This window comes from Pseudonaja textilis, chromosome Z (genome assembly GCF_049901715.1).
Source record: "Pseudonaja textilis isolate UNSWEBS1 chromosome Z, rPseTex1.2, whole genome shotgun sequence".
In the NCBI taxonomy this organism is placed as follows: domain Eukaryota; kingdom Metazoa; phylum Chordata; class Lepidosauria; order Squamata; family Elapidae; genus Pseudonaja; species Pseudonaja textilis.
The window spans coordinates 94,126,978-94,147,654 of NC_142008.1; the positions used below are offsets into that span (position 1 = coordinate 94,126,978).

A 20,677-nucleotide genomic window follows, 5' to 3' on the forward strand; every position below is an offset into this window, starting at 1 on the left:
GATACAGTATTGGGAATGGTTTGTTTTCAATGATAATAGGGAAGGGTGGATATAATAAGCTTCATGGATATGAACAGAGCTTCCAAGCACTGTTGTGATGGGAAGAGATCCTAGGCAATAGCTTCCAACCATTATAAGTGACTTCCAAGATTTAATTTCTGCCAAGGATAATCTCTAACAACATTTCTTTTTTTGAAAGATCAATTCTGGAATTGTGAACTAACAAGTACTTATGAGCATGTCCAGAGGCTTTCTGAGCATTTGCACAATGTTGTACTGATTAATTACAGTCTGCTCCAGAACTTTTGAGGTGTGGTAGGAATAATATCCAAATCGGGCAAGTTTAAGCTTCAGCAACTCTTATCTTCAACACTGTTTCAAATGGCAATTTCCCATTTGCACACTTGAATTAATGTATTTTGCATAATCCGCATACATCAATTATCCTTTGTGCAAATACAGTCTGCAGCATTTCCCTACATGAATTCCTTCTGAATTGAGATAGGCGTTAATATATGCTAATTAATAATGGCAGCTATTTTTATCACCTGCAAAAGATTTCCTTTTTCTAGAGAATTCCATGTTTAGAAGATTGCACAAGGGTGACCATAGAAGCTCATGAATGTCTCTTAGCAAAGAAAGCTGCTGGATATGTGTCCACTGCAAAGGTGGAATGATGTGATCATTTGAAAGGAAAAACATAATTCCTGGTGATCCACCAATGCATCTGCTTAACTGATTTGTATTAGTATGATAGTGGTGGTGATAATGACAATGATTTTTTTTAAAAAAGCTAAGCATTGCACAGCACAGCACAGTAGAAATTAACCTACAATTCACCATCATAGCCTCCATCTCACTCATCTTTACTTTCAGGGGTGGGATTCAAATTTGTTAACAACTGGTTCTGTGGGCATGGCTTAGTTGGTGGGCATGGCTTGGTGGTCATGTGACTGGCTGGGCATGGCCAACTCAACATCACTCGCATTGAGGCACACATCTCCTCGCCTGGCCTCTCATGACTGTGGTGATGCTGCAACAGTCGTAAGTGTGAAAAATGGTCATGTCACTTTTTTCAGTGCCATTGTAACTTTGAATGGTCACTCCACACAAGCAAAGTACCAGCAAACGAGGGGAAAAATAACTCCAGAGAAGTTCCTGAGACAGGAAGTCTAGTCCTGCCAAGAATGTAACAAGGGTTAATGGAGAGGCAGTTTCTGTAAGCAACACCAGAATGTTTCCTTCCTGTCTTCCCTACAGGATTAGGCCAGTAATTTTTTCTAACAACTGGTTCTCCGAACTGCTTAGAATGTTAACCGTTTCTAGTGAATAGGTGTGAACCTGTAGAATCCCACCCCTGTTTACCTTGTTGGGAGTGGGATAGGATTAACAGCTTTAAACCCTATGTTTAAACTGTCAAAAGGAACCAACAGTGGGCTGCAACAGGGATTTCATTATAAAATTGCTGCTGCTGTTGCTATGTATTATTTTTCAATATTAAAACATATATGTATTTTTCAGAAATTCTTACACATCTTGGAAAGGCAGATCAATGTTTTCTCATAAGGGGCAATGAAGAAATTGAAGTTATCAGAATAGCTTGTTTGTATCCAGTGACTAGATTCATTACCAAGGTCTTTAGTGAAATATTGATTCATTCACAGACATGTATCTGTTGTACTCCTTAAGGTTAACCGGAGACAGGAAACAGTGAAGGACAGATATATCAGCTCTTTTCATTGCCAAATTCTATGCAACTGAGATGTTTCAAAGAGAAAGCTATAGATTTCAAATGTTATTCCTGAACTGCACTTTTCTTATTTCTGAGATTTGGGATTAGCACAAATAAGTCAGAAGACAAAATCTGAAGGGTAGTCCTCTTATACACCTATCACTATGAAGATCCCAAAGGTGTTTTTTCAAAAGGCAACTGCACTTTCTGGTACCAGAAAGTACCAGAAAGTCCAGTTGCCTCTTGAAAAAGCACCATTGGGACATGAGATGGCTGAGAATCTCCATAGACATATATCAACATGAGCATTGGACATATTTCGTTGCAGAAATTCTTTGTGGTTGCCCTATTAGAAAGAATGAATGCATGAATGAACTTTGCCCAAAGGGTTATTATAGCTGTCTGCCTTCCGAAACTGCTGGTCCAAACTGTATCTAATCTCAGTATTTTTCTTGACGTACCTAAAAAGGAAAAAAAAGAAAGTTATCAATGTGCCAATTTATCCAATCACTTCTCCATACCAGCTGCAAAATGACAGGGTTCTTTGAAACCACACTTGTAAATGGACTTCTAGAATAGCCCACTACTTGTCCAGCACAGCAGAAAAACCTGGTTGCCCACACACTGCTAAGGACTTTTTATGCTATCAATCCAACCACAAAAGCATGAGTTAACACATCCCCTTTAAGGAAAACTGTAGCTCCAGAACGTGCAGATAATATGTGGACTCTAAGAAGGTTGATCTTGGGATAAAAAGGGATGGCCAATACAATAAGTGCATTGATAATATTTAATAATCTAAAATGCACATGCTAAATTACTAGAAACATTAAATATTTGTGTGTCTTCATCACTTAAAATAAAAGGAGTAAATGCTTAAAATTATAGTTACAACTGAATTAAAATGTAAGTGTTGCTCTGATAAAGAGATATAAATGAATGGATATAGATTTATTAGCTGTTACAGGTTGTTACTGACACTGAAAAATCCTAAAGCAGAATTTCTAAAATATCCCCCTGAGAAACAGTAAGATCTTAAATAGAAAAAAAATGAGCTATCTTTTGATAAATAGCAATAGTGATTAAGCAAAATTTGATCATTGTCTTGAAGGTTATCTTGGAATGGTCTATGAGAAGGAGGAAAATAAGACTGGCATCTGTTTTGCTGGGACTGAAGGTTAAAAGAAGCATAATTAAGTTTTTATGCCAATTTGAATAAAAGTGGCAGCAAAGAAACATGTCTTATCGATTTCTCCAAGGGACATGAATATACAGTCTTGTATCAGTATGCCTTAGAATCTTTCTTCCAGAATAGTTGAATGAAAAACATTGTGTCTGCCTAATTTAAAGGCTTTTCTGTGTTGAGCACATAGTGATAAAATATTTGGTCAGTCTGAATGTCTATGTAACAAATTTTTGGAGTAAATAAAGCTTAGGTCCTTTTATAAACCTGAGTTTAGAAGCCACTGTTTTTCTTCCAATACAACTTTCTCACAGCCTTGTGAGATCAGTGGAAATTGCATGGAAAATCCAGAAGTTATACTTTATTCCAGGAAGCGGTGAAGTGAATAGCTATCTCATAGAGCCAGGGCTGCTAAAGGACTTTCAGAGAAGATTAGATTGAACTAAAAGAGAACAAAATTGGATTCCTAGTAAAGCCTATTTCTGGTTTTAATAAAGACTTAGGCACACACCTTGGCACACAAATTAGGGCCCTTAGCACTTCGACTGAACTGCTTCTAAAGGGGTAATGCTCTAATAATTGCAGATTTATGTGAGCTAGAGCAGAAATCCCTCGACTTTCCTGAGTGGCTCAAGGTTGGCTCAGCCTTTCATCCCTCCAAGGTCAGTAAAATGAGAACCCAGATTTCTTATCACAGTAGGTAACAAATAAAAGAATAGTGCTTGTCATATGTTGAACTTGCATAGAAGATCTCATTTGTTTAATCCAGGCCACTAAAGCTAGCAAAAGGCTTCCTAGATGTTTAAATGTAATAGTTAGTTGGATGTTGATATTATAAGTTTTCAAGAAGAATTCCATAAATTTAGTTTCTTTAAAGTTGGTAAGCTTATCCAACCCCTGCAATGAAAGGGAAGACCTTGAAAGCTCATCCTCTACTCACTTGAAAAATAAAAATGATGGTGACATCAACTACACAGAGAAGGACAAAACACAGATTTGTTGGTCAGTGTAGTAGTAAGTGGGTGATGTTCTTTTCTTGTTAGTAACTTTACCAAAGAATTGATATAGAAATATAGAAAACAAAGAAATAAGTATGCATGAAGAACCTCTTTTCAAATTGTGAAAACTGCTGTGTAATTTGTCAGATTCGTAGCTGCTTTGGAAACTGTTTTTGGCTGCCTTTGTAACTGATGAAAAATGGCTGTGCATGCACACAGATATGGAAACAGAGCATGTCTTGCAAATGATGTGGCTGCTTTACTAATTCAGAATCGGTCTTTCTATGCTTTACCTGCTTCCTTACGTGTTGTAAGGCACATGGGTTGAAGATTTTGGATAGGTGTAATTATTAATGTTATCAATTTAAAACCAACTTCTTTTTAACTGATGCCCTCCGGATGCATTAGATTCCTAGCAGTATGTTCAATGTTAGTGATGGTTGGGAATTATGAACAATAGACTACCGGATAATTATTTCCCCATTCCAAGTGGAGGGGTGGGATAAGGTAGTATTCATTCATACAGTGCTTCAACTTTTAGAAGTGGGATATTTACAGGATGGTCTTCTGGTTATTAGCATTCCCAGAGATATAGCCAGAGCACCTTCCTTCTTGCCAAGCTGTCCCAGTAGGAAGATTTTATTAATTTTTCTAGCTTAGACCAATAGGTCGCAGTTTATTCTGTTCTTTACTACCATGGCAGAGTCTGTTTTGACAGCTCGTGGTATATTTTAAAGTTTTTTTTTTAAATGGATGCTTTTAACATTGCTGTACAAAAGTCACCTTGTAACACCTTTCCTGTGTGGAATACGTTAGGTTGAAAAAGACTCATTTCCAATTTAGGCCCTTAACTCTGGATTGCTTCTGATGATGGGGACGCTAAAAGAACAGATTTTCACCAAAGCACACTGCTGATTTGCCTAGCTGCTGCGATTAACACATCTCTGGCAAGCTACATTTGAGAATTTGCCCAGAAAGAGAGAACTTAGCTCTTCTCACCCATGTACCCCCATTTTTGTGTGAATGGGATAAACTGCTGCTGTGAAGCCTAATTTGGCCCTTGGGGGAGAGAGATTTCCATAAGGGGAAAACAGTGGCTGATATCCCTACTGGAATAGATATCAGAAAAATAGACTCAGGGGCAACATCATCTTGGAGTCACTTGCCTAAGAAATTACCAGTTGGTTCCCTAAGGTTCTTCTTATCAATGCTCCACTAGAATGTTGGAACCACTCATTCAATTGTCCTTTTGGAACAGACCAGCAATGGCAGGAATGAGGAGGCAAAATTTTATCCATTCACTTTCTGTTGTCCTTACAGCCTGTGCATGGCGGTTCAGAGGTTAAGATGCTGATATTGATGGCTGAAAAGTTGGCAACCCAGATTTGAGACCTGAGCATCATGAAACAAAGTGAGCTCCCGTCCTCTTCCCAGATCTGCCAACCCAGCCATTCAAAAGCATGCAAATGCAACTAGATAAATAGGTACCACTGTGTTGGGAAGGTAACAGCACTCCATGATGTCATGCTGGCCACATGACTGTGAAAATGTCTTCAGACAGTGTTGGATCAATGACCTTGAAATGGAGATATTCACCACCCCCTATTGTCAGCAACAACAAGTGGAGTAAAATCCTCAGGGACTGTTTTTTAAAAAAAGAAAAAACAGCCTATGCTAAAGGAGGCTTACTATTTTCAAGATTTGGGGGTCACAGGGGCATCTTTTTTTACAATCTTCTGATCCAACTTATTGATGGAGAGGCAGGAAGTAGCTTGCCAAACTTGCCTCTCTCTTTTTCAGCTGCAGGTGGCAAGTGCAGTTTAGCAGAAACGCTGACCAAGAGAGAGAATGGGAATGAGTAACTGGACAAAACAAGTGATTTGTCTCCGCCTCATTTTTCCTGGTGGCATCTACGTGCTTGCAGCCTACTTACAAATAATCAGAGACACACATAACATCCACTCTGCCATCAAAGATGTAATATCTTGCTTCTTAATGCAACTTTTTCATGGTTTTGAAAGATTCATGCCTATTCTCTTTTGACATTTCCATATTTTACTAATGAGAGTATTATCTTTATGTTTTTTTGAGCAAGCTTACTTGTAAAACAGCTGAGTCTCCTGCTGCACGATTGTAAATTTAAATCAGTAAAGGGGAGGGGTGGGTGGGTGAGAAGGGATCTGTCTCAGCTGCAGAACAGCTGCAAAGTACAGGGGATGGAGAAGTCAGGTTTAACCTTTTCCCCTTTGTAAATACAATCTGAATGACTTTCCTATACCTACTTTTTGGGGTTGAAAAGAGTGCAAATAATGGGAAAGGGGGAGAATTGATTGATTTATTCTCAGTATTTGTGTATTGCCTGTTATAAAAACTCAAGGTGCTTGGTAACATATAGTAAAATAACATAATCCAAATTCCAGATACAGCAAATTAAGATTAAAATATACATGAAAATCAAAATTGAAGCAACCAGAAAGTACAAAATAATTTCTAGAAGCTTGCCTGAAAAAAAAAACAAATTTTAGCAGTTTTCCTAAAGTGGTCCAGTTTCTGGGATGAGTGGTTTTTCCAGAGGGCCAAGGAACTTGTAGAAAAGCTTTATCATTGTGATCATGAATTAGGGAATAAAATACATCCTCATCCCAGGTAGTTCTTGCTACTGCTAAAATCCAGTTGCTATTTACATTTTTAAAAATTAATTGCATTTAAATATATTTACATAAAGCTTCATCAAAATTGATCTTTCTCAACTCTGATTTGTTACAAATCACAGATTCATTTGAATGAAATCTTGGAGCTGAGTTTAACCAGGAAAGTCGTGATTAATTTAATGCTTCTCTTCTTCTATGGATCTAATTATATCACTCAGGCAGGTTTATGTTCAAGCAAGCCTATATTAAAGTTTTATAGAGTAGGTGTGAGTCATTTTTGGAGGTAGCCAAGGCTTGCAATTAGCTTTGGGACCATGCCAGGGACCCAGGGTGATTGAAGGTGAGGTTGGAGGTGGGGAAGGGCAGGTCCTTTATTATATATATTATACTTATTCCCAAGACATATATATTTTTCTTGTCTTGTTGCAAAATTCAAGAAACAAATATAAACACAAGTGTGTGTTCATGTGTATATATGTAATTGTAAAATATTCAAATATTTTCTTGCAGTTTTATGAAGAAGTACAATACTGTTATACCCCCTTCATTTGTAAGCACTTCTTTCCAGTAAACATTAGTATTTACTGACCCCATAGTACAGTGGTGGGATTCAGTCAGTTCGCACCAGTTCGGGAGAACTGGTTATTAACTTTCTGAGCAGTTTGGTGAACTGGTTGCTGGAAGAAATCATTAGGGCAGAGAACCTGTTGTTAAATTATGTTTTTTTTTTAAAAGCCCACACGACTAAACGTAATTGATGTGATTAATTGCAAACTTAAAGTATGGACTGTTGATCACATTAGTATTCCTTGGTGTATGTGTGTATGGGGGGTGGAGAATTAATGCCATTGTTGTTAAACAAGCTCTGTGCATAATTTAGATGAAGCAAGGTAATTTCCCACACAAGACATTATTTGCCTGTGCCATTTAGCCAAGAGAAACTCTTGCTCTTCCTAAATCACTTGGAAGTATCACCTAGACTATCACATTGATTTTTAAACTGGTAATTAGGTAAATAAGCATTTGGACTCCATTCTCATATGAAATGACAATCCAACATAAATGCTACATAAATATCCAGGTATGTCAAAATGCCAAATATTGTACAGAAAGCTAGGCAGGCATATAACTGATATTTTCATTAGTAGGTTGTATATGTGATATAAAATCTGGTTTGGTTTTATGTCCACAGATATAGCATAGGAAACAATCAGAATTATTTTCTTCTAGATTTAGTTTTGGAAAACACAATTTGCAATTCAAACACAAATCCTGAGATGGAAATTCCAGATTTGTATATGATGTTTCATAAAGTTAAAAGACTTTGAACTTGTTGGCAGCATCAGAGCAACCTTCAAATAGAAGAGTACAGAAATACTTGAATGAATGCATGAATGAACTCTTCATTGTTTTGAAACATGAAATCTTACAAAATGTATATCAAATACCATTGTTTTTTTTAATTTATATCAGTTGTGAATTTTTAATATGGTAATTTGGTAAAACATGAACAGATCTGACCTTGTTTAATTTTTCAAAATCAGACTCCACCATAGGATTTTATCAGACACATTGGTCCATGACAAACATTTCTAAAATGTGTTAGAGAATGTTTTTGTTAATCAACCAAATTTCAGCCAATGTATAAAACTTTGAATTCACCAGAATATTGCATCAGCCTACATGGAGCAAGATGCAATTACCTTATGGCAAGGTGGTTTGTTCTTCAGATTTTTTTAAAGAGTACAACTGTCCATGTTGACTTGAAAAGGTAGGATTTGAAATCTAACACATCTGGAGGTTATTGGATTTGAGAATCTGTTGTACAAACACTTTCAAATTCCAGGTACATTGTTGAAGTTACTACATATATTGAGAAAGCCTATAATTATTCCACTTTTCTAAGTTGAGGCAAAATATATCAAATTTATTGCCTGTATATTTATACATTAAATATATGTGGAAGTGTATGTTAGGATTTTTAGTTTTTAGTCAAAAAGCATGCATAACTTAGAAAATTACCACCCCTAGCCACAGAAAAAGTAGAATATAAATTAAAATGTTAGGTTCTCTTTCAAACTAAAGATGTTTCCTACCAACCAATATCATATTATTTTAAATAAAAATGCCAAAGCAGAACAGAATTTAGCTATCTTAAAACACAGGGATATAATAATAGGGACTTTAGAATTCAAACAGTCAAGCACCTGCCACATAATACTCAGGATTAACAACTGTTAATAAAGACAAAAAAAGTCTAGTTACTGTATATCATACTGTCTGGAAACAGCAAAACAGAAAAGAAATAACTGAAGAAAATCACAAAATACAAATAGCTCAAGTAGAAGTAGAAAGACCATGGCAAAAAAAAGCAAAAATAATGCCAATAGTAATAGGTGCTTTGGGTGCAATCACAAAACATTTGGAGTACCCCTTAAACTCCACCAGCATTGATAAAATCATCAGTCAAGTGCAAAAGGCAGCTTTAGTTGGAGCAGTTTATATCTAGTGATAATTTCTTCGACTCAGTATCTAAATTCAAACAACAATATCCACCCTACTTGGGTTCTTGGAAGGGACCTGATAAGTGGATAAAAATACCAACTCTAATCTAAAAGTGTGGATGGTGCAACAAAGCATCTTTATGTGCAAGAATTAATTAAGCAGTGGGTCAGCAAAATGGCTTCATACTCAAGAAGAGAGTCTGATTTTTTTTTGTTCCGAATTGCTCTAATTAGTTAGTGACTTCCCACACAATGCACGTGACTCCAAAGATATGAGTTGATCATTATTTGTATGGTCCACATTTGTTCAGCCTGATCTCATTATTGCCCTTAATTGCTATAATCAGGTGATAAAAGTATCAAGAATATAAATAGGGGTCAGTGATGGAGGTAATTTAATCTATTAGAGCTTTTCTTCTTTGGTAATTTTTAAAATGTTGGAAGTAAGGCATTGGTTGGATTTGAACAGCTCTGCAAAGCTAAAATGTCAAGTTGGTTTGTCTTCGCCTAGTGAACATGGCCACTATGATTACTTTATGGTTCAATGTGCAGATCCAGTCAAAAGGGTTAATTAGTAAACCATGCTTCAGATGACTATGAGTTGTATGCCACCATTATCTCAAGGTTTATTGAACTAAAGTTCAACTCCAAATAGTGCCAGAGCTCATTTGGGGCATATAAAATGAAGAAAAGCAGGATTTTGAGTGTATTCATATTCTGTGCCATATTTTGATTTTAACCATGATTTGTTAAGCAACAAATGGTGGCTTCATACTTTGCATTTAAAGCCACAGTTGACTGGACCACTGTACTGATGATATCATTAAGTCATGGTTTCCACTGAATAACCCACAATGGCTATGTTCACATATTGCATTAAGCCAAAAGAAATGTGTAAAGCTAATTCTAGAGTGTGCCCCTTAACACTAAAACTGTTACAATATATTTCCATATATCAGAGATTATAGAAAATGTTTCTGAACAGAAGGCCAAAAACACAGATAGGTTTGGTTCTAGGATTTGAGGCTAGGCTGGGGAGAATGTTCCTGAGATAGGGTTTATTTTATTCCAAAATGTTGCAAGGTAGTCCTGCTTTTGTTAAGTTCCCTCCTGCTCATTTTGCTGAATAGGATATTGGACTTCTGCCAGGTGCATCTATAAAGGAGCAAAAAGCTCAAGAGGGTACATGCACAACATTCATTTTTTTTAAAAAGGTAGAGTTGTTTCTTCTTGATTTGTTGACACTACTGACTTCTGCCCTAAAGTCTTTTTTTTCTGCTAGCAGCACTATGAAGCACTAAGGATTTCAGAAAGTCCTTAGGAATGTTGTCTAGCTTTCTTTCTAGAGATAAAATCTTGCTTTTCTCATTAGAGGGTATTTCTCTCACACTCACAAAGAGGCACAGCTGTTGCTTCCCTAAGCTGAACACAGCAATGGCAGTAATTTCAAAAATGAAGCCTTGCAGGATGGTTGGCAAATTCCACTGATCTAAGAATCTCTACAGCCACCACAGTTTTTCCTAGAACACAAACTAGATCTTGTTCCAGACCTTGAAGTCTTTAGGTCAGCTGTGAATCTTTGTATCCTTACACCTGGGTCTTTTAAAGATGGAAGACAGGCCTTTTTTTCCAGGCTCTCAGATATTGCAGATCTTAAATGCACAACCCGAGGGGTATATAGCATTAGCACTTAGACTTATATACCACTTTATAGTGCTTTACAAGCCTTTCAAAGCAGTTTACAGAATCAGCATATTGTCCCCCACAATCTGGGTCCTCATTTTACTCACCTCGGAAGGATGGAAGGCTGAGTCAACCTTGAGCCTGGTGGGATTTGATCTGCCAAATTGCAGTAGGAGTCACTTGCAGTACTGCACTCTAACCACCGTGCCACTGAGGCTCCATAGACATGGTTACTGCACAAAGAGTGAAATCCACAGTCCATGCCTTTATTGTGGATGCAATATGTGATGCACCAAAGCAGCCAGAACTCAAGCTTGCCTTCTTCAGCTGTTGGTCAGATATTGGTATCAAGGAAAGGGTATCAAGAGAGAAAACATAAGCCAGAAGGACAGCTTATTAAATTTTTTATGATGTAATTTGTTTTACAATATGTAAAGTCATTTTAAAGTTGTGTTCAAAAATTACATTAATTGCAGTGAACCTAAATTCCACCTCCCTCATCCTTCTGCTTTTCTTCAGCAACTGGTAATTTATGTAGCAATGTTTCTGTTTTGGATTTCATCCATAATGAACACTGAAAGGCATGTGCTTTATCTTAGGGGAAAACATTGAACAATGGCTAAAGGCATCTTCTCCAATCTGGTATAGGGCCCCCCAATGGAAGGATGATGTGTTATCAACCTGGCTTGATAGTAGTTGAAATCCAATATTTCTGGAAGACATCTAGATGGCATAGAGTGTTAGAGGTGAAAACTCTTGAGCTAGAAATACCTAGCTGCCTTAGGATCAGTCGTTTCCTCTTACCTTAAAGGCTGATGTGAGGATATAATGGAATGTACTCCAAAGGATGCAATGGATGAGACACAGGATATTATATATCTACTGGGTATGTTACTGAAGCCCTCCTTTTTACAACCTGCTTAGAATAAAAGCAAGATCAGTACAAGTAATCATTGGCTTATGATAGCAATTGAGACTGGAACTGCTGTCGCTAAGTGGTGTGGTCATAAAACACAATGTCATCCGATCACGTCACTGATTGATAACAATTCTAACAATCCAGGCTGTCATCATTCATTGAGGACTGCTTCCTGCCACTTTTCCCATTGGCTTGGAAAGCCAGCAGGGAACATTGGAAATCACAATAACATGATTGAGACTTGCTGCAAAATTGCAATTTAATTAATTTAATGTAATTGCAAACAGGACACGAGTACCTAAATTGCAATTAGATGACCATGAGGATGCTGTGATGGTCAGAATTCCAAGAACTAGTCATAACTCCCCTTAATTCAGCGCTTTGCAAGTTCAAACAGTCACTGAAACAATAGATTTAAGCTAAAAACTACCTGTATATGATTGATATGTTGGAGGAAAAGTACTTGATAGTTCTGTGCAATCATTTTTAACATGCCTAAATTAATAAATCAATAAATCATGAGGATTCATTGCAACAGCCCAGGGCAAAGTGTCCCATCAGTTCAATATGTATTATGCAAATCATTATTCAACATTAATTGTCTTCACTATATTTCTTATTTTAATCCCAAGTGTTTACATACTGAGCACAAATAATATTGTCCTATGTATTTTGTAATATGTAATATTATCCTATGGATTTCAATCACTAATTTATAACACCATGAGCTGTTTTATACTGAACTCTTGCAAAAAAAATCATTAGAGTAAAAATCCCAACTACTTAATCATGCTCCACAATACCTTTATTTTCGATGATTAAAAATGTAATATAACTACAATAGCTTTTTTATATTTTATTCAACGTTTCATAAAATAATTATGTGAGATTAAACATTGTCACTTTCACATAATTCAAGGAGCATTATGGCAATCATAGTGTTTAATGTGTTCATAATGGTATAAATGTCAGGATGGTTAATCAGGATTCCCTCTTACAATATGACCCATTTAGACAATTTATATAACTAAGGCTTTTGAATATTATAGCTACTATTAATACAAAAATAATTCTCTTTTATAATGTATTCAACCTTTAATCATAAACTCTCTGCGTTTATTTTTATTTCCCAGTGTTTAAATAACGCTTACAATGATCCAACACAGATTAGAACACTGTATGAAAATGCTAGATATTCAAGCTGATTTCAGAAAAGGCCAAGGAGCATGAGACATTATTTCTGATGCCCACTGGATAATTGCACAAGCCAAAGAATACCAAAAGGGAATCAATATGTTTTTCATGCCAACCGTGTCAAACTGTAGACTCTGCTTAGGAAAATGGTCATCACAGAACATCTCATTGTTCTCATGAGAAACCTATATATGCAGTTCAGGTTGAATCATAGAAAAACAGACTGGCTTTTGGCTGGCAAGGACTGAGACAAAGCCAAATATTCTCCCCTTATTTATTCAATCTATATGCCAAATAGATATTGTGAAATTGGACTGAAAGAAGATGTACAGTTTTAAAACAGGAGGATTAGTAATCTGTGCTATAATAATAACACAATTCGGATATGTATGTATGTATGTATGTATAGTTAGGGCCGCCAGCTCCAGGGGGATGGATGTAAACAGTGACACGACATCAAATGTCATTGTTTATGTCCATCCCCCAGGACGGCGGCCCTAACTATAAAGGAACTATTATTGGAAAAGGACCCATAAAACCTAACACAGATGACCTCCTCCTCCTGTTGAATTTCTGCCTTAGGACCTATTTTACATGTGACAACCACCAATATGAACAGATAAAGGGGACGCCTATGGGATCTCCTATCTCGGGAGTGATAGCAGAGACAGTACTCCAAAAATTGGAATATGAGGCAATGAAAATTTACGAGCCCAGGTTTTGGGCATGTTATGTTGATGACACATTTGTCATTGTTAAACAATTGAGATAAGATCAAATTTATGAGCATCCTCAGTTCCATATATCCAGACATCCAGTTTACGTTGGAGGAAGAGACCAATAATACACTGGCCTTCCTGGATGTGCTGGTCAACCACAACCCGGATGGGAGTCTTGACACAGATCCGTACCAAAAAAGGCACAAGCATGGACTGTATCCTACACAATGAGAGCAATAGCCCCGTTGCACACAAAGTCAGTTGTATTTGGGCACTGTTTGGTAGGGTAGACACTCATTGCAATACACTGATAGCCAAAGTCAAGGAGCGGGCATATCTTTATCAGGTCTCCAAGCTCAATGGTTATTCCATGGACTTCATCCGAAACTGTACTACACCCAGGGCCCGTCAATCCATTGATGGTGCCAGTGGAACAGCTACATGGAGAGTGTTCCTGTATAAACGGGGAATATCTGAAACTGCTGCACGCATTCTCCTGGGGCATGGAATCCAGGTGGCGTACAAACCAAACCAAACTCTAAGAATGAAAATGATGTGCCCAAAAGAAACACTACCCAAGGAGGAGACATCTTTGGTGGTTTACCACATCAATTGTAGTGATTGTGCAAACAATTACATAAGGGAAATGGCCAAGTGGCTACAGACCAGAATACACAAACATGAACTGGCTGTCCGGCGCAAAGAACAGCGTTCTCAGATCTGGGCACATATGCAGGAGCATAATCACACATTCAGTTTTCAAGAGGCTGAGGTTGTTGCCCATGATATTACTAAAGGAGGGCGCCTTCTAAAAGAAGTCTGGTTTTCCAACAGCAATTCTATCAATAGGCATATTGAACTACCACCGGCCTACCAAGCACTGAGACACCAGGAAAGATCCTGCAGGAGAAGCAGAGACCACTTCCCATTTGGGAGCAGGGACCAATGGCACCCCCCGCCCCATCCCTGGGCATGTGGATTCATCCTATGAAGGCACAGCCAGGCCTGTCCAAATACAGAGGAGCCCAGCAGAGCTGCCTCAAGTTATAACAGACAGAACTAATGAGGAACAAACTGGGCTGAACACAAGGTCACGAGCAAAGCAACAAATTGCAACAGCTGGCAGGTTAACATCACTTCCTACAGATAAGCATTCAAGGGTGGGTCTGACAAGTGATGAAAAAACAACAAGAGATAAGCTTCCTTTGATCAACAGGTGGAAGCAAAAACAACAGAGCTAATTATAGATGGGAGGTGGTCGGAAGGGCCTATCACACATGGTTTAATGATATATAAAGACAGAGATCTCTGTAATGGTAGCTTAATACTCTGATGATGTCAGCAGAGGCTGAGGAAAGCTTAGTAAGTACAATAAATATAATTTTAAGTTTCAGAGATCGCAGGACGTCTGTTTCTTCTTTTACAAGTATACCTGGAACCTGTATTTTTAGAACAGTAGATGTGTGTGAGAGAGAGGGGGAGGGGAGAGAGATTTGCAGACTCTATTGATGAAAATCAAGGGAGCACAATGAAAAAAGAAGAGACTAAGACCAATCTAATGATAAGTACAGCAACCCTTGTTTAAACTGACAGTGTGGATATTGAAGTGATGGAGAATTTTTGTCTTTTAGGACTGACTGTCATAAAGAAAGCAGCAGCCAAGAAATACATTGGAAATTACTGCTTGGCAGAGTAGCAATGGAGGCCTTGGAAAAGAGATGCAATGTGTCTCTACTAATACAGTTGAGAACTGTACAGGCAGTAGTTTTTCCCATAGCAAAAAAAAAAAGACTTTGTAAAAGCAGGATAGAAAAAGTATATTTTTGAACTTTCACGGAGGAAAAGACTACTTAATATTCCATGGTTACTCAGAAATGGATGGATGGATGGATGGATGGATAGATGAATTCTTTATTGGCCAAGTGTGATTAGGCACACAAGGAATTTGTCTTGGTGCATATGCTCTCAGTGTACATAAAAAGAAAAAATACATTTATCAAGAATCATAAAGTGCAACACTTAATGATAGTCATAGGGTACAAATAAGCAATCAAACCATACTAGGAAACAGTCAATATAAATTGTAAAGATACAAGCAACAAAGTTACAGTCATACAGTCACAAGTGGGAGGAGATGAGTGATAGGAATGATGAGAAGATTAATAGTAATAGTAATGCAGACTTAGTAAATAGTTGGACAGTGTTGAGGGAGCTATTTGTTTAGTGGAGTGATGGCATTGGGGAAAAAACTGTTCTTGTGTCTAGTTCTGGTGTGCAGTGCCCTATAGCTTAGTTTTGAGGGTAGGAGTTAAAACAATTTATGTCCAGGATGTGATGGGTCTGTAAATATTTTCACAGCCCTCTTTTTGACTTGTGCAGTATGCAGGTCCTTGATAAAAGGCAGGTTGATAGTAATTGTTTTTTATGCAGTCCTAATTATCCTCTGAAGTCTATGTCTGTCTTGTTGGATTGCAGAACCAGACCAGACAAAAAAACAAACAAATGGTTCATAGAATATATTAAACCCTGGTTCTCACCTGAGGGACCAGCTCAAATAATTTTTGGATAGGCAAAGGTAGGCAAAGACCTACCTCTCTTAGGAATGCCACCAAAGGTGGAAGGAAAGAGGGGAAAAAGAGGACAATCAGCAGAAAGTGGGATGGAACTCCTGAATTACAGCAGTCATAGGTACATCACTAGAAGACCTGAGGGTAGGTTGGGAACAGATCATTCTAGAAAAGATCTATGTGGTGACTTAGAATTGACATCACTTGATAACCCATAACATCACTTCTATTAATAAAAACCCAACCCTTCTGTTTCTTTTATAAATGTTTGGTAATTTTACCTTTTTTTGCTGGCTCTATATAGAGGATTTCATCAACTTCTCACTTTAATGGCTATTAATTTGTTCAGCTCAAGCTAAATTCTGAACAGATTCCTGATATTTACCTATCACCATATCTTCCAAAAAAAAAAAAAAAATTATAATGGTTGAACGTAATGTAGCCTCACAACCCATCACAAATACAGTATCGGTTGTTTTTCTCTTTACCCTTTATCTCATGATATTGGAATAGCCCCAAGTTCACTAGATAATTTGAGGCCATTTTTCAACCAATTTTTATTTCATAGGGTTATTGTAAAGAAAAAAATAGAGGAGCAAAAGTATGCATAGTACCTTGAGTTTCTTGAGGAAATTTGGGCTATAAATCTAAAAAAATAAAAGGTAGAATAAATAGCCTTCCATCTTTTTTTTAACAAATTTTATTGATTTTCAAAAACAAACACAAACAAAACATAAAACATAAAAACATAAAACATCTTTTTTGAAAGCAGCATGATCCCGGGTTACATCTCTTCGTACAGACACAAATTCAAATTCATGCTCATTTTATATACCATTCCATATCTTATTGCCATTCTACATTTTCTATATAGCTTCTCCCCTCTTTTAACTTTCTTAGTTTTATTTTATTTATCTCATCTCAGTTCAAATCCTTATACTTATATTCTTTGTCTGTCCAGTTTCCAGCTGTCTATTATCTTTTCTCATTAAACAAAATTTCTCCTGTAATCACTGATTGGAGTATGACGCATTTATCTCTTTCCCCTAAATTTATAACACTTAGTATAATACATAACTTCCATTTGGATTCTGCTTAGTACATTCTAAAGTTACACACTATATTTTAAAAAGAGAAAAAATTGTAAATATATAATATAATTAAAACAACAATCCATACCAATTCAAATCTATCATTAATATTAATATTCATTTAAATCTTAAACATTATTCACATTACTTTTCAAATAAGTATCATACTTCTACGGGAACACTTATAAACTCTCCATAATTATTTCTTCCCCACTTCACTTGTATTTTAAAACATTGTGTCATTAAAATGTTCCCATTCCTTCTTAATTCAATTCTCTCATTTCATTTCCTTTCTTTTGTTCACAAAAGTTCCGCTGAATTACACTGAATATTTTATCCCACTTTTTAATCACATGTTGTTTCCAATTTTCTAACATTATTTCTAATACAAATATAACAATAAAATCTTATGTACCTTTGCAGAATCACTTTTTCAGTTAAGTTTTTACCCATTATCTCTAAATAAGTCCTGTTTTTTTACATCTTGCTTCACACCTTTGAAGTTTCTCTTCCCTTCCTTCCTCCCTTGCTTCTTCTCTCTGCCCTTTTTACCCCCTTGTCTCTCCACCTCCATTTCCCTCTTCTGTATTCCCCCTTTCTGTTGCTTTCTAACATTATATCCACTTTTCACCTTCTTTTTCCCTTTTTTGGTTGTTTTTTTAGATCTTAAAGTCTCCATTTTCTTTCCCTCCTTTCCCCTTTCTTCCCCAAGTAAAGTTACTTGTTCATTAAAGATGGCTTCTTCTTTGTCCCAATCCTCTTGTTGCGCAGTTCTTTCTTGTAGTTTCTCATAGGTACAGATCACCATTTCTAAGAATTGAAAAAGAAAGCCAAGAGTCCACAAGTAATGCCATTGTAAAAAAATTTTTTTTCAAACAACCACCCAAGTGTTTTTAGTCATTCAAATATAATTTCCAAAAGTCCCAAAGTCACCAAGCAATCCAGTTACACACAAGCTGTTTCTTTTGACACTCTCTTCTTTTTTCACTTTCTCTTCTTGGGGTTACTGTTTAGTTACAAAATTCCAGTTAAAATGTATCTTTTAGAAATCTTGTTAAGATTTAAACAGATTTTTTTAAATTCTAGGCAGTCTCCTCCTTCCGAATCCTACTCTTATTCTTTTCCTCTCCCTTCCCACTTACAGCAGGAAAAAAAGTTTTTTTTATAGTGTTCAGAAATCCTTATTATCCCCTTGACATTTAATTCTCCAGTTTAATTACCTATTAATGCCAAAGCGGGTTTTTCCTATTTCTCATTCATTTCTATTTGCTGTCAATGTTAGGAAGGAGAGTGAAAAAAAAAACTTTCCCTTTTCACTTTCATTCGCTGCTTCTGAATCTTCCTTGGGAATGATGTATCTTTTTTAAAAATTTAAATTCCAGGATACCTTGGTTGTTGCTTCTTTTCCTGGTCAGCCAAAACTTTCACTTCTTAACTTCCTCCTGCACTTTCTTTTCCGGCTGAGTGCTTCTTTGAGGCGGCCAATTCTGATCGCCACTCTTACCGCCTTTGGAAAAGGGAGTTTAGCCAGCTGAGGAGGAGAGGTGCGGCTTCCCTCGACCCTGCCAGGTCTCCCCTGTCTTCACCACCTCTATGGGGTGGCTTAGCCCCAAAGCCGGCTGGCTTGGGGCACTCCAGTGGCGAGCGCAGGCAGAAACCACGCACGATCGCGGATTCCTGCCTGCTGCCGAAGCGCTGCAAAACGGAACTTCCAAATTGCCTTCCATCTTTTAACACTAACAGTTATGTATCCCTTCTGAACCTTAAAGATGCTTTAAATATTTCAATATAATGTTAGCCATTTTCAGTCATTTCACCCTCCGAAATATTTGGTGGTTAATAAGTTATTGTAAATTCTTCTTTATTACATTTCTCCAAATTAATTATCCATAGTAATTTAGCATTTTTCTTCAAGTCCTCCCTCTAAAATTACATTTAACAGTATTGAAACCTTGCATTTTCTGAACAGTCAGATATGTTCTTGGCTTTTAAATACTTGATACCTGTGCTTTTCACTACTGTGACAGGTCTACAGGTATCACTCCCTGTCCTGAAAAATGGAAGAAAACCAGCTTTCACTTACATACAGTGAAAATACTGATGAACATTTTCCAAAAATAAAGATATTTGCAATTACACAGAGGACTGCTTTGTACCCTACTATGTCAACCCATATACTATCTTTCTAGTATAAACTAGAAAATGGCTACTCTTGAATTTATAAACAATGATTTTGATAATGAGGGTGATGATGATAGCAAAAGTAGAAATATAACAATTGTAGAAACAAGCTCCCATTTTTTTTTGCAAAAAAATGCTTTTTCTTCCTTTTAAAGACTTCTTGGGCAGGGAAAATCAGTGCTGTAATTTAGTAATCTTGTACATATTTACTCTGAAATAAATTTAACTACGTTACATTAAGATTATGCCCAAATAAATTTATATAAAATTGTAACCTAAATAAGATAGAGAATTCATTGTCACACAACATAAGATACAGCCATCTCTGCATGGTATTTCATTTTTATATGTGATGGGCTAATATTTGACAATAGTTGATATATGCCATGTAAAGACATTCTTAGTACTTGACAATATTTGATGAATGACAAGTTCTCGACTCTCTGCCAAAGCAATCAAAATATGCCATGAAAGCTAAAATGTTCTTATTGGGTTTGTTTGATTTTTTGCAAACTGTCACCTCCAGAAATTTAAAAGTAAACCTGGCAATGTTCCCTTTCATATTTACAATACTGAGCACCTCAGTTCCATAAGTGTGCAGAAGTTGTGACTATTACCTTCTATTCTATTCAGTTCTGCTTCTTTATATTAGTCCTTACTTTTATGGATGAGCTCTCCATGCCTCACACTTCAGCTAAGCATCTCTGTTGCAACAACAGCTCTTTGAATTTTCAGGCAATTGGGAACCCATAAGATGGAAAAGGTTGATATGAACTATCCATTGAGAGTGGTCGCTGTTACCCCACTGCAGCAACTCATGCCATCTGTCTTTTCTTCTCACCCAGGTTATTCTCTTCTGGTTCAACCTAGCTGCTGCCTCTATTAGTGATGAACACTGTAGAAACCTTTCTTCTGCCAACAATATTACTGGTAAGTAAGCTTCAATAATTTGGCTTGTTCTCCATCAGACCAACACATTGTCCCTCTTGATGGATGATCATTTCCTGAGAACAGTACAAATAATCACCACAGACTGGATGATTTCTGGAATCTGAAACTAGGGACTATAAAAAAAAAATGTGCAGTCCATACCTTTCTGGAATGTAGACTAAGGTACCTGGCTAACTATGCAGACTTGCTATCTGGAACCATGCTTATTGGCCTGATTTTAGTAGGTGTCAATTTGTCATTCTTTTTTTTAAAATTTCAAAGATATATTTTATATCACAGTGTGTAATGTGAGTTTCCCCAAGCC

General features: G+C 36.8%; 1 protein-coding gene across 1 annotated transcript in view; it reads left to right on the plus strand.

Annotated features, from left to right (window-relative positions):
* CRHR1 (corticotropin releasing hormone receptor 1) overlaps window positions 1-20,677 on the plus strand; it is a 95,375-nt gene that overhangs the window by 3,302 nt on the left and 71,396 nt on the right. The window contains exon 2 of the mRNA XM_087916482.1: window positions 20,268-20,352. Coding sequence (XP_087772608.1) covers window positions 20,268-20,352 — 85 coding nt within the window. The remainder of the gene's footprint in view (window positions 1-20,267; window positions 20,353-20,677) is intronic.